At 42.5% G+C, this 12,322-nt stretch overlaps 1 protein-coding gene across 1 annotated transcript; it reads left to right on the top strand.

Moving 5' to 3' along the window:
- The first annotated feature begins 1,696 nt into the window (after window positions 1–1,696).
- sav1 (salvador family WW domain containing protein 1) lies at window positions 1,697–8,108 on the top strand. The gene is made up of 5 exons (XM_030117243.1): window positions 1,697–2,033; window positions 3,179–3,667; window positions 6,115–6,385; window positions 7,343–7,498; window positions 7,651–8,108. Exons 1-5 carry the CDS (start codon window positions 1,940–1,942, stop codon window positions 7,862–7,864), a joined length of 1,224 nt encoding a protein of 407 aa, XP_029973103.1. The 5' UTR covers window positions 1,697–1,939; the 3' UTR covers window positions 7,865–8,108.
- The last annotated feature ends 4,214 nt before the right edge of the window (window positions 8,109–12,322 follow it).

The following is a 12,322-nucleotide window of genomic DNA, read 5'->3' on the forward strand; positions in this document are numbered from 1 at the left end:
AAGTTAGAGAAAATGGGAAAAGAAAATACAATTTTTATCATATATTTGACTTTTTTTTTAAGTCATTACAGAATACATCCACAACTTTATTAGTTACACTGATTGATCTTTAAGTTTATATTAAATTTTCATTTTTACAACAAAGAGAACAATGAGGCTTTGAATACAGAATAATAAAGAAAAAAAAAACACAAGTCAGGCAAGTCAGCAGATGATTAACCATCACTGCATATATGGAGAGCAGCTAAGGGTATAGTGCAGGTTTTGATGTAGCACACTCCAAATCAAATCAAGAATGTCTGTCCTGGATATAAATCTACCAAAACTGTCATATTGATCATTAATCATGTTATTTTAACAGTTCATTCTCCTCATTCACTATTTCCATCATCTGAGTCCTCCACATATTCAGCGTGGGTATTTGGGGATCTCCAACATCTCAGGATTATCTGTGCACAGGCTATTAAACCAGTTTTTAATATTCTAAAAGTGTGTTTATTTCAAATGTATAGCATAGTTCTGCCTCCTAGAAGACATAATTTTGATTATCTGATCTGCACACTTCCAAAAAAGAGCCAACGAGATGATTCATAAAACAGGTTTCCAGGACCAAACAAAATGCCTTATTTATAGATTGTGGATGACTAAAACTCCCCGATCTGCTAGAAATGGCCAGAAGCCAGAAAGAAAGAAATACCAGATAATACAGAAAGTTTTTACTATTTTACTAGAGAGGGGGCTTATGATTACTGGAGAAACCTTACCATCACAACCAGGAGAGTAGCCATGGAGAGAATGTGCAGCTCAGTCAGTGGAGGGATGATTTACAACAAAGTCAAGATCTGAAACTATATCCAAGCATGAGACTGTTTAAAAGGCTCGGGCTGATCATGATCAACAAGTACAAGGATGAATATCTTTGGTGAATTTATATGGGTGTCTGTAAATTCTACGGCGTATGGGTGTATGATTGTATATTTTGTGATGGTGTGGGGGTGGGAACAGGTATTTTGGAGGGGTGTACTGTCTCTGGACAAATGTAAAATGATAAGTTATATAGTTGATTATTGAATATTGGAGAAGGGGTAGTTTTACTTCATCCTGCCCCTTTTCAACTTTTCATACAAGTTCACCTGTATGTGTGTGGATATGCATGGGTGTGCAGAGATTATTTATAGATTAGATATGGATACATATGAGTTTGCATACATGGTTTTCTTTTCTCTCTCTCTCTCTCTCTCTCTCTCTCTCTCTCTCTCTCTCTCTCTCTCTCTTTGCAGACATGTATTTTGTGTGTTTGTGTTTTGGACATGTCTGAAATGAATTTATGAAGAAAAAAAAAAAGAAAATTTTAAGTTGAGGCACTGGCTCAATGAAAGATTTTGCCATATGGGGAGAAACTTTAAAAAATCCCATCATAGTCCATGAATAAATGTGTATTTTTCCCCCATGAATCTACATCTTTTACACAAGCAAATTAAATCCGAAGATTATTAAAAGAGCCTGACTTCAGCATATCGACTTCAGCATATCAACAAATATTAATCATGTGAGGAACTTCTTGACCTTGGACTGTGACATTAATAGAGAAAACAGTACAGATGTGAACATTGGCTTGGTGCTGATCTCTCCTCCTGCAGAGGGCGAGATGGGAGGACCAGCAGGAGGAGGAGAAGGAGGAGGAGGACCAGCACCAGTCCCACTACCAGCAGCAGCAGCAGCGGCGGCAGCGGCGGTGGAGGGACAGGACCTCCAGCAGCAGCAGACGCTCCCAGCGGCTCCACCGTGGCTGGCTAACCGCCGCGAGCTGACCCAACCCCGCGGCTGGAAATGTTCACCCACCGCGCCTCGCCACACCACGACCGGGATGGTAGCAGAGACGAGGGTTCGGGCCGTGACTTTCCAGCGCCGCTTTGTTGACGCCTGCGAGCTTTGAGTTATGCTCTCACGAAAGAAAAGTAAAAACGAAGCGTCCAAACCAGCCGAGGTCCACGGGAAGTATGTGAAGAAGGAAACGTCGCCGCTCCTCAGAAGTAAGCGCAACAAGTTAGCTACTGTTTTGGATTATTTCGTGCCCCTGTTAACTGGTGACCGACTTACTCGGTCTACCTTCAGGGTTGCTGCCAGCTAAAGAAATGTTAAAACCTCGACTGGAATCTGTAGCTGTCTTTGCGAACGTCGTTTAGCCGTATTTACAATGAAATTTCGAAGTGGTAATGTTTACCTTCTGCTGTTCATACCTGCAACGACGGACGCTAAAGGAAGTCAGTCACCACTTAATGGGGAAACCAGTTAATCCGATACACCTGCTAGCTCGGGCTAGCATCTGCTAACACGCAGTTTAAAGTTAATCCCCGACTCACAACAACCAGCTAATACTAACATGACAACTCTAACGGATTCAAAGCAACAGGTTTTCTCTTTGTTGGTGATTGTGAGCTTATATACAGCCAGTTAATCTTGTAAACTTGCAACCAAGTTGGATGCTAACATGTTGCTAACTGAATGCTACCGGGACGTCAGCTGCTGAGATTAAAGTATCCGGATAACGGGTACAAACCTCACTGATGCCGAATATATTACATTTATCCAATAGAGAAAGGTCATATCTTTAGTCTAATTTGTTTTTAACAGTATTGTGTGGTTTAGTTCATTGAGAAGTTAGCGTTTAATGTAAGTTAACTGATGGAGACTTTCTGTCTGATGTTCTGTCTTTCTGATGTTAAAAAAAACAGTTAATTCCCTTTAAACATGAGTGGAAGCAACGCGTTACTGATACACTATTGTAAATAAATCTTTTCTACAAAAACTAATTACTTATTTATAATTTTCATACTTTGTGAATGCCCGATTAAGTCCAATTGCGTGTGGTAACAGAGAGCTTTTAATCATGTCATTTCCAAGCTGTGGTTTTTTTTAGTTTAATCAAAATTTTATAGATCTTTGATCAACCAATTAGTTGGTTTGAGTTTAAGGTAATTTCTAACCATGTTATAACCACTCATTCATTTTGAATCTTTATTTGTTATGGGTGAATTGGTTATTTTAGCTCCATAAGTATGAATCCTCAGTGCATTATGATAATAAATAGAAAATGTACTTTTTGTGATGGCCTAAAGTTCACTTTCAAAAGTCAAACATATTTCATCTAAATGGTTCCTGCATTTTGTGCCTGCAGATCTTATGCCCTCATTCATCCGTCATGGACCCACCATTCCCAGACGCACCGAGGTCCCCCTGCCGGAGATCGGACCCTCCGCCTACCCCGTGGCCCCGAGCCGAGAGCCAGTGGTGTCCCGAAACAAGAGCGTGCTGCGAGCCCCGGTGCAGCGGCCCCCCCACGAGGTGGCCCGTAGGGAGAGCCACCGCCTCTCCGCCCCTCCCTACCTCCCCCGGAGCCTGGGAGACCTGTCCCACGAGTACGGAGGCTCGTCGCAGTCCTTCCTCACAGACGTGAGCCCCATGTCCGAGAACGGAGACGCAGCCCGCTATTATTACCCCTCCGAACCTTATTATGACAACCAGCAACACCAGCGGCAGCAGCAGCAGCCCAGGAGAGTCCCTGAGCGCTTTCCTGAGGACTATAGATACTATGAGCACAATGAACACAACTTCCAAAGAGTTCCCCGACAACACACTCCCCCCGCCCCGAGCAGACCCCCTTCAGGTAAACACCAAATGTTTTACATTTCTCTAGATGCTGTTTGTTTCTTCAGGGGTTTAAGACAAGCGTTTTAAGTGCAGGACATCAGGTCAACACGCTGTAAAACAAAACAATAATGAGATGATTTCTGATAAATGCACCTGGGTGTATTCCGCAGTAGCATTTCAGAAGCGGATCAATATGTTGCTTGTAGCCATTTTTAAATAAAATGTAGTAGTCCATAGGGGTAGATAAAGTGCAAAATACAATGTCATAACTTCTGTTAGCTTCATTTTTAAACAAGTTTTGCATCTATAGATGAATTTGATTTGGTGGAAAGTGGCATAAATGGCTCTTTTGGTCACACAAATTGCAGGCTCCTGCACGCAGCTGATGTAATTAGCAGAAGTGTATGTTTTTCATACTGACGTGGGTTCATATCACAGCATTTGCATCCCGAAGCATCTCCAGAATCTGCATCCTCATAGCTCACTGCATTTCACTCAATTTCCAGCAATCTCCTCACTCACCCCGTCCTGTTTTGATTGTATTTTTTAAGGCTTGTGGTCAGTTTTGTCTCTCGCTGTCATTTTTAACATACTCAACAAACATCCGGTTACATGTACAAAGGAGATAGAAATTTCTAGTTCTTTCTTACCGAATCTGTAAAAATTCAAACTTGAATACGTTCAGAAACGGAGTCAGAAGAACTTTCCAGCCCTCCTGAACGTCGGAGAAGCCTTTATTTTGAGGCGGAGTGTCGTCGGCATGTATACAGTGGTTTCTGGTGTCGACCCCGCCCCTCACATATCATGGAGGCTTGTTTGGACTCCAGTTAAACAAGCATTAGAGGCTCTGCATTTTTCACCTCTCTGTTTGCTGAATCTCTGATGGCAAACTAGTAATTTAGCCGACCGCCTCCAGTCAAATGTCTCAGCCTGAAACTGCTCTCCACGGTGAATCATCTGTGTGTTTCTCTCTCTGGAGTTTACTCTTCACACTGTACAGAAATCAGATAAGTTTTAATTTCTGAAAAACGTGTCTCATCTTTTGGTGTGATCGAAGGATTAACAGTGTGAGATTATTCCTGGTTCTGTTGGGTCTGCATGTTCCTCCAGTGGAAGTACTCCGGTTTCCTCCTGCACTCCAGATGACAGTCCTCGGCCCAATTTGCTGACGTTGATATAACAATAACAATGTCTGTCACTGCTCAGGGTCATTGTCTCTTTATGCTCTCAGCACAAGCTTTTTTTTAAGAAATATTCGACCCTTTTATTTATATTGTGTTTGGTATTCAGTCCATTTATAACAAGAATTCCCAACTGTCATAAACTACCAGAGTAATCAAGCTTTGTGATCCCAGAACCTCTTCAGAACAGCTTTCCAATCACTGACAAGTTTTACCAACTCCAAAACACACAAAGTGAGTCAAAATATTGCTTAGATTTATAGGTATCAAGATGAAATTCTCTCTGAGTCTCATAGCCTCATCAGTCATTGTTTCTTCCCTGTTGCTGATGGTTTATTTTAGCAGTTCGTCTGCTTTGTTATCTCACAGAAAGCATTTCTGAGGTAAATTTTCTTTGATTTGTTGTTTTTTTTTTTTTTTTTTTTTTTTTTTTTACGTTCTCAGTTTCTTTACGAGGCACAAGTGTAGACTATTCCTGACTGTTCCCAGTGACATTCTTGTGATGCCTTGAGCTTTAGGTCTGCAGTGAGTATTTTTCTGAAGAAAAGGCCAGCGGTGGTGATGAGGAGAAAGAGGAGGAGTGCATTTCTGTGAAGCGCTCACTCACACATTCCAGCTCTTCACTCAGCGGCTGGCAGAGCTCTCCAGCTCTGTTGCTGTCACTCTCCTGCAGAATTTATCAGATCTCAGCCACCATTTTCTCTGAAATACTTTGTTCTTTGCACTTTCTGCTGCATCTTCGAGCCTTTCCTGGATTTCCCCCGCTGGCTCGTCCGTCACGTCCCTCGATATTTTTCCCCTCGACCACGCAGCTGTCGGCTGGACATTCCTGGCTGACGTCAGCCGACAGTAAAAGTACAGGACCTGCTGAATGAGCCCTCTCTGCCGTCTGCTCCCACACGCTTTCTCTTCAACACTTTCCTACTGTCGGTCTCTGCGTGTGCTACAGATTGCTGCCTTCCTGCCTCGGAGCAGCAACACTCCCACTTCCTACCATTCATCAAACAATGTCGCTCAGAGTAAGATGCTCCGTCACAGAAGAGCGAAAGACCGTCCTGATCACACCAGTCTCATGGACGACTCGCCTCGTCAGAGCGACCTTTTGAACGCCGCGGATGCATTCCTCTCCGTTAAATGACATCTTCCCACACACAGAAGATGTTTTGGAGAAGCTTCTCCACATACTTCCTCTTTCCCGAGAGGCGCTGGCAGCTGCTGCGCTGTATGTTTGGTCAGACATGTCTCCGTCTCCCTCTAAAACGACGTGTTTGTTTTCTCTCAGGCATAGGTCGAATACAGGCCAAGTCCCTGGGGAACCTGTCCAGCCTGACGGCGGAGGACCTCCCTCTTCCGGTCGGCTGGACCGTGGACTGGACCATCCGAGGCAGGAAGTACTACATCGACCACAACACCAACACCACGCACTGGAGCCACCCGCTGGAGAGGGAGGGGCTCCCTCCGGGCTGGGAGAAGGTGGAGTCCGCCGAGTTCGGGGTCTACTACGTGGACCACATCAACAAGAGGGCGCAGTACCGACATCCGTGTGCTCCCAGGTGAGAGAAGCCCCCAGAAAACTGCAAAGTACTCAAAAATCCAAATTGCGTCATAAAGCGGCAAACACAATGTTGTTGAAGGACATAGGCCACATTTATTTGCTTAACAAGACATATCCACTGATTTGTTTTGTTTTTGCCATCCATCCGTTGTCTGCATTCATTGCATCAAACTATCAAAAAATGTGACAGCTTTTATTATCGGCATTAATGATCCCTCCTTCGATGTCACCGTTAGTTATTGAATGACTTCTTCTTATTGCTATTGATATTTAGCCAGCATGCTGACTCAGAGCGAACCCCCCTCTGCTACATTGAGGATCCTAAAGCCTAAAACTGTGAGTCAGTTTAATCACGTTGGCCAAGCCACAAAAAATGAGGACCTCATTTTATCCCACTTTGTATTTTTAACACCAAACAAAAAATGTAAACAGATAACATATCATGTGCTTGAATAATAGTTAGAATGTGCCAGATCTTTCGTAACTTCCACAGATATGCTTTGTGCGGTGTCGTCCACTCTCCAGGGATCGCCGATCTGCTGTGTTTACTATCTGAGAATCCAGGATTGTTTAGAAAATGTGGAAGAAACTCACTCAGTTTACTCAGACTGGTGAGTGACGGCAGCGGAGGCAACATTCCAGCTCATTCTGCTCAGCCTCTTCAAGTCCGAGCTGTATTTAGACCAGAACTGTCCTGCATGAGATCTGGTTCTGAATCAAAACAGAGGCTTGGCCTCCAGGGCTTCCAGTCCTCCTGTTTGGTGTTTACTGAGGTTCAGATGAAACACTCGCTCTCCACAAATAAACAGAAAAAAAAAAAAAAACTAATCGCACCAGTTCGTTTCCAGTCAAACCTTCAAACTGTGGGAACATCCAGAGTTTATGAAAAGGATCTGAAATGTACACTCTGATGAAGTGGACTTCTGTTTTTTTTTTTTTTTTTCCCCCATTTCAGCGTGCCTCGCTATGACCAGCCCCCTCCTCTCCCGCCTCCCGTCACCTATCAGCCTCGTCCCGCTGAGAGGAACCAGCCAGTGCTCGTGCCGGCAAACCCGTACCACACGGCCGAGATCCCGGACTGGCTGCAGGTTTACGCTCGAGCGCCGCTCAAGTGAGTACTGCACACGATCATTTACCCAGAGACACTGTCATCCCTACAGACTGGTTTTCCCTTTTTTTTAATTTAAGGACTAGTTAACAAGTCTTGATTAAAAATTTCAGAAACGGTCACCAGTTAATTTTTGTAATTTTTTTTCCCCCAAGGTACGACCACATCTTGAAGTGGGAGCTGTTCCAGTTGGCCGACCTGGACACGTACCAGGGCATGCTGAAGCTGCTCTTCATGAAGGAGCTGGAGCACATCGTCAAGTCCTACGAGGCGTACCGGCAGGCACTGCTCTCCGAGGTGGAGGCCCGGAAGCAGCGGCAGCAGTGGTACGCCCAGCAGCCCAGCAAGAACTTCATAGGGAACATGTGATGCGTGTGGGTGCGTGCGTGTGTGTGCAGCGGGGACACGGGGCGGCCACGCCTCTCTGAGGTTTCCACAGTTTGGGAGCGGTCGGAGTTTTCTTTGAAATCATGATTGACTGTTAATTGCCTCTTTACCAAACACATCTGTGCCTTCGCTTGATCCAAATATATCCTCCAGGAAGCCGAGACACGCGTCGGCCCCTTCCTCTCACTTTATACATGACTTTTAAAAAAAAAAAAAAAAGAAGAAACACTGAACAGAAGAAATGAAGTGCTTCATCTGGAGATGTTTTTTTTTTTTTTTTTTTTAACAACCACTGACCTGAGAACAGTTTTTAAAGACTCTGAAAAGCCGCTCTGGAGTGTTGGATCTGGAGCTCGTGCCTCGATTCAAGTAAAATGCGGCAGTCCGCTCATCTCGGCTCACATCATGCATCCCAGCTCCTCTTTTCCCGTGGGAGAAAGCCACTGGCAGCTTCTTCTGATTTCAAACACTAAATGACGTTTCTCTTTCTTTTTTTTTTTTGGATTGGTTTCCCTCATAAACTGAAACTTTTTTTTGTTTTACATTTAAAACGAGTGTGCATTGTTTATTGTTTATGCCATACTGTGTACTTTCTGAGACAATCCACCAAAACCTTAACGGATATTTAATTTTTGATATGAAACGCGTCTTTATTTAAAGACCTTTGGATGAAGCATCACATTTGATGCGGCGGTTGGAGCATCTCTTGGCTCTTGGCATTACTGTAAGTCAGGAAAACTCTAGTTTTTGTGCGTCTGATGAAACATTAATGAGCTACTGGAGCTTCTTTTTTCCTTTTTTAAAGACATGCATAAGTTTGCCAAGCAAGTGCAATTCAGTTTCACTCTTGATGGATTCCTCCTGCCTGATTCTCCTTTGATTTATTCTAAACGCAGGTTCTAAGAACGCCGATCAATCAGTCTGCTTTATCTCCTCCTGAGATACTCCGAATTGTGCTGGTTTCTGTCAAGTGGACACTGGTGCTAGCCAACGAATGAGAGTGACGTGTTACTTTGAAAGTGTACAAAGAAAACTACTTTCGGTAAAATTAAAGAAGAGGAATCGGAACGTTTCTGACTATCTGAAGAGGAGAACAATGGCCATTAATGTAATATTTTGGGCTATGATGTGCCAATAATGTAATAACTGATGATCTCATCCACAAAACCTTCAAAAATGGCAATTTCCCCAGAAGTGCAGTTTTATTGATGTATTACATTATTGGCTGCACATGTGACATTTTAGTAGTCTTTTTTTTTTTAAATGTTATTTCAATCATGTAATATTTTATGACACTATTTGCAACTTATAACACTTCATTGGCTCGAGGACATTTAAAATGGCCAGAATTCTCACACTATTGGCGGGTGTTGGATTGTCAGTTGTTACAGGGTGTTTGGTTGGGTTAGTAGTGGAGCACATTCGGAAGGAGCCGGGTTTTCAAAGTGTGGGAGGATCGGCCCACCATCACCAAATAAGTACATTTACAGGCAGTTAAACCTGATTTTTTTTCTTATCTGGAAACATAACTGTTACACGTAGTTTTTTTGCACTAGAGCTCATTTTATAATTTGAATTTGTCTCTATTACACTCAAACATTGTTTCACTTATTCTATTTTTGGACAAAACACGTTTGTTTTAATTTGGATTTCGTCTAAATTCATACCGGGAGAAGGCATCCCCCCGAACCCCACACGCACACACACTTTGAAAACCGCAGGAACACCGAGCCCGATGAGTCCTTCACTATGCAACAAGCTCTCAGTCGCATTGTTTTGTCAGAGCCGCATCATCAGTCTGTACATATCTGATTCTGTGAATTGCAACTACAGGACATAAGCAATAAAGTCTGCCGTGAAGAAAGCGTTCACACCCTGCCTCCTGCTTTGTTTTTTTCAGACATGTCCAGTTGTTAAAAAAAAAAGAAGAAAAAACATCCAAAAGCTAATTTTTGTGTTTTCTTTGATATTCAGAACATTTTAAAAAGCTAAAACTCTTTATCCTATTCGATAAAGAGCAGGTTTAATGAAAAAAAAGTCAATTTCTCGATGATAATTTAACATTTTAAGGCTTTTTTTTTTTCATGATGATCTGCAGGTTGGTGAAAACACACCATGTGTAACTCAAAGTGAAACTTCAACCTATTATCTAGCTTTCACATACAGAACATTTTTTAGGGAAAAAAAATGATAAATTGGCACAGATTGTATAAAAATTTGTTGAAAAAATAAACTTTATTACTATGATTAACAGAATTTACTTTCTATCGTCTTGTTTCATCACATCACACTATAACAGGATCTATATGAAAAGGTTTATGATGAACCTGCTTTAGAAAATGTTGAATATTAAATTTAAAAAAAGTGCAAAAAGTTCAAACTCCAGCATGTTGATATTTGGAACCGTTTTCAGAAACTAGGAAAGCTGCATTTGATTCAAATGAAATGGTTGATTGGTTGAAAAGATTTGAACATTCAAAAATACAACTTTCCAAATAAATGAATCTTGAATTCTCTTTAACATTTGTAGGACCTGACCTCTCCCTTTTCTGTTAAAACATTTGTTAGAAAACTGCAGTTCAGGACTTAAAAAAGCTGCTTTATGACATCTTGATCTTATAAAAACTAGAGACAATTGACTTTATTTGTCATAAATTTATCAAAACAGTGACAAAGAATGTTTTAATTAGAATTAAAGTGTTTTAGTTTTCCCTGGTCCATTAGAAGGCTGAAATCCACCGTACTTACCCGGGGAGGTTCGGGACATTTCAGTGGAAATGTGGGAGTTTGTTCCAGGAACAGTTTTTTTTTTTCCCTTCGTAAAGCAAATAACTCAAGTGTACGTTTCCTTCATTTGGTCCAACTTTATTAGTCATTTCTTTGTAACTGCATTTATTTGTCTTTTTAACGCGTGTGGTGAAACCAAAGCGGGGCGGACTTGGACCAGCTCACCCGAACAGGCTGATTCACGTGACCTCTTGACCTCTGGGCGCTCCGGGGCTCCCGCCATGTTCTGCGGGGCGGCGATCAGGCGTGAGCCGTTCGATCCTGGAGGGGTGTGTTTGAAAACAACTCGCACAAAAAAAACAAAAAGAAAACAAGAAAAAGATTCCTGGCCTCACTGATGCTGATTATACATTGCGGAAGACTGGAGAAGCCGCTCTGCTGCAGCGCCTTGAAATGCTCAACCCCTGAGGTCAAACCTCACCATGAACTCGCTAAATACGCGTGACGGTGTTTTGGATCAGATCTGTGTGTGTGTGTGTGTGTGTGTGTGTGTATGAAATGTTTACAGCGGGGTGATCCTGGCTTTGAAAAACAAAACAATACAACCACATTTGTACAAATCTACAGGAACAGTCTACAAAGCCAGAAATACTCAAACACCAAGAAGCATGTTGGGGAATATCAATAATAATATCAAGTGAGGCGTAACACTGGAGCTTCTGGTAAATTTAGGGCATCTTCCTCCTGCCATAGAAGGCGTATGAACGGACGGAGATCGTAGAAAAACTGTCTCAATTCAGTTGTTTTGTTGCCGATTCTCACATGCAGTCTTTTTTTTTTCCAAGCTGTTGGGTAGAAATGAATAACCGAGGGCCGTCTGAACTTCTCTCTCTCTGCCTTTCTTTTTTTTTTTTTTTTTTGCTGGCTGTTGTTGCGCAGATGATTCAGCTTAAGCGTGTGAAGAAGATGATGACAGAGATGTGGAATGAGGACGGTCTCCCAAAGCAGGGCCGTCGCCACGCCCAAAAGAAACATCCACACTCTGATTCCTCGACGGCCGCAAAAAAACAAAAAAACCCCAAAACAGCTACATTCCTCGGATCTGCTCGAACATTCAATGAAAGAAGAAAAACAATGGCTTTGACCCACTGCAATGGAAACCGTCTCTCTCCAGACACACACACACACACACACACACACACACACACACACTGGATCACTACATTTACAAAACTCGCAAGCAGACTACAAAGTGAGTGTTAACGTCGGCGTGTTGTGTAAACCTCCGGAGCTCCATCAGAGTAACGCCAACCTCCACAACTAAAACCTACACCACTATTCCAGGTGCCCTCGGGTGTGAAATCATCTTTACATGTTATGGCACGATACCACTTCATCACGACCAATAAAACTCTTTTTTTTTTTTCTTCTATTTTGTTGGGTTTTTTTCTACAAAGCGTTACCTGTAATGTAGAGCTTAAAGATGACAGACACCGACCGTTTACCATGCTGATGACGCTTATTTAACACACAGTACATAGTTTGGCTTTCAAACATCGCAGCTCGTAGATAATGTTCTTTATAAACAGCACTAAAGTTCAGAACGACCGTCACAAATGGGAGATTTCACAGACAAGTCTTTTTCTTAAAAAGAAGAGAAACCGGTGAGAGACGACGGAGAAAGGAAAATGTCGTTGGCTGTGAGACGACTGG

This window comes from Salarias fasciatus, chromosome 19, assembly GCF_902148845.1.
Source record: "Salarias fasciatus chromosome 19, fSalaFa1.1, whole genome shotgun sequence".
Taxonomy (NCBI): domain Eukaryota; kingdom Metazoa; phylum Chordata; class Actinopteri; order Blenniiformes; family Blenniidae; genus Salarias; species Salarias fasciatus.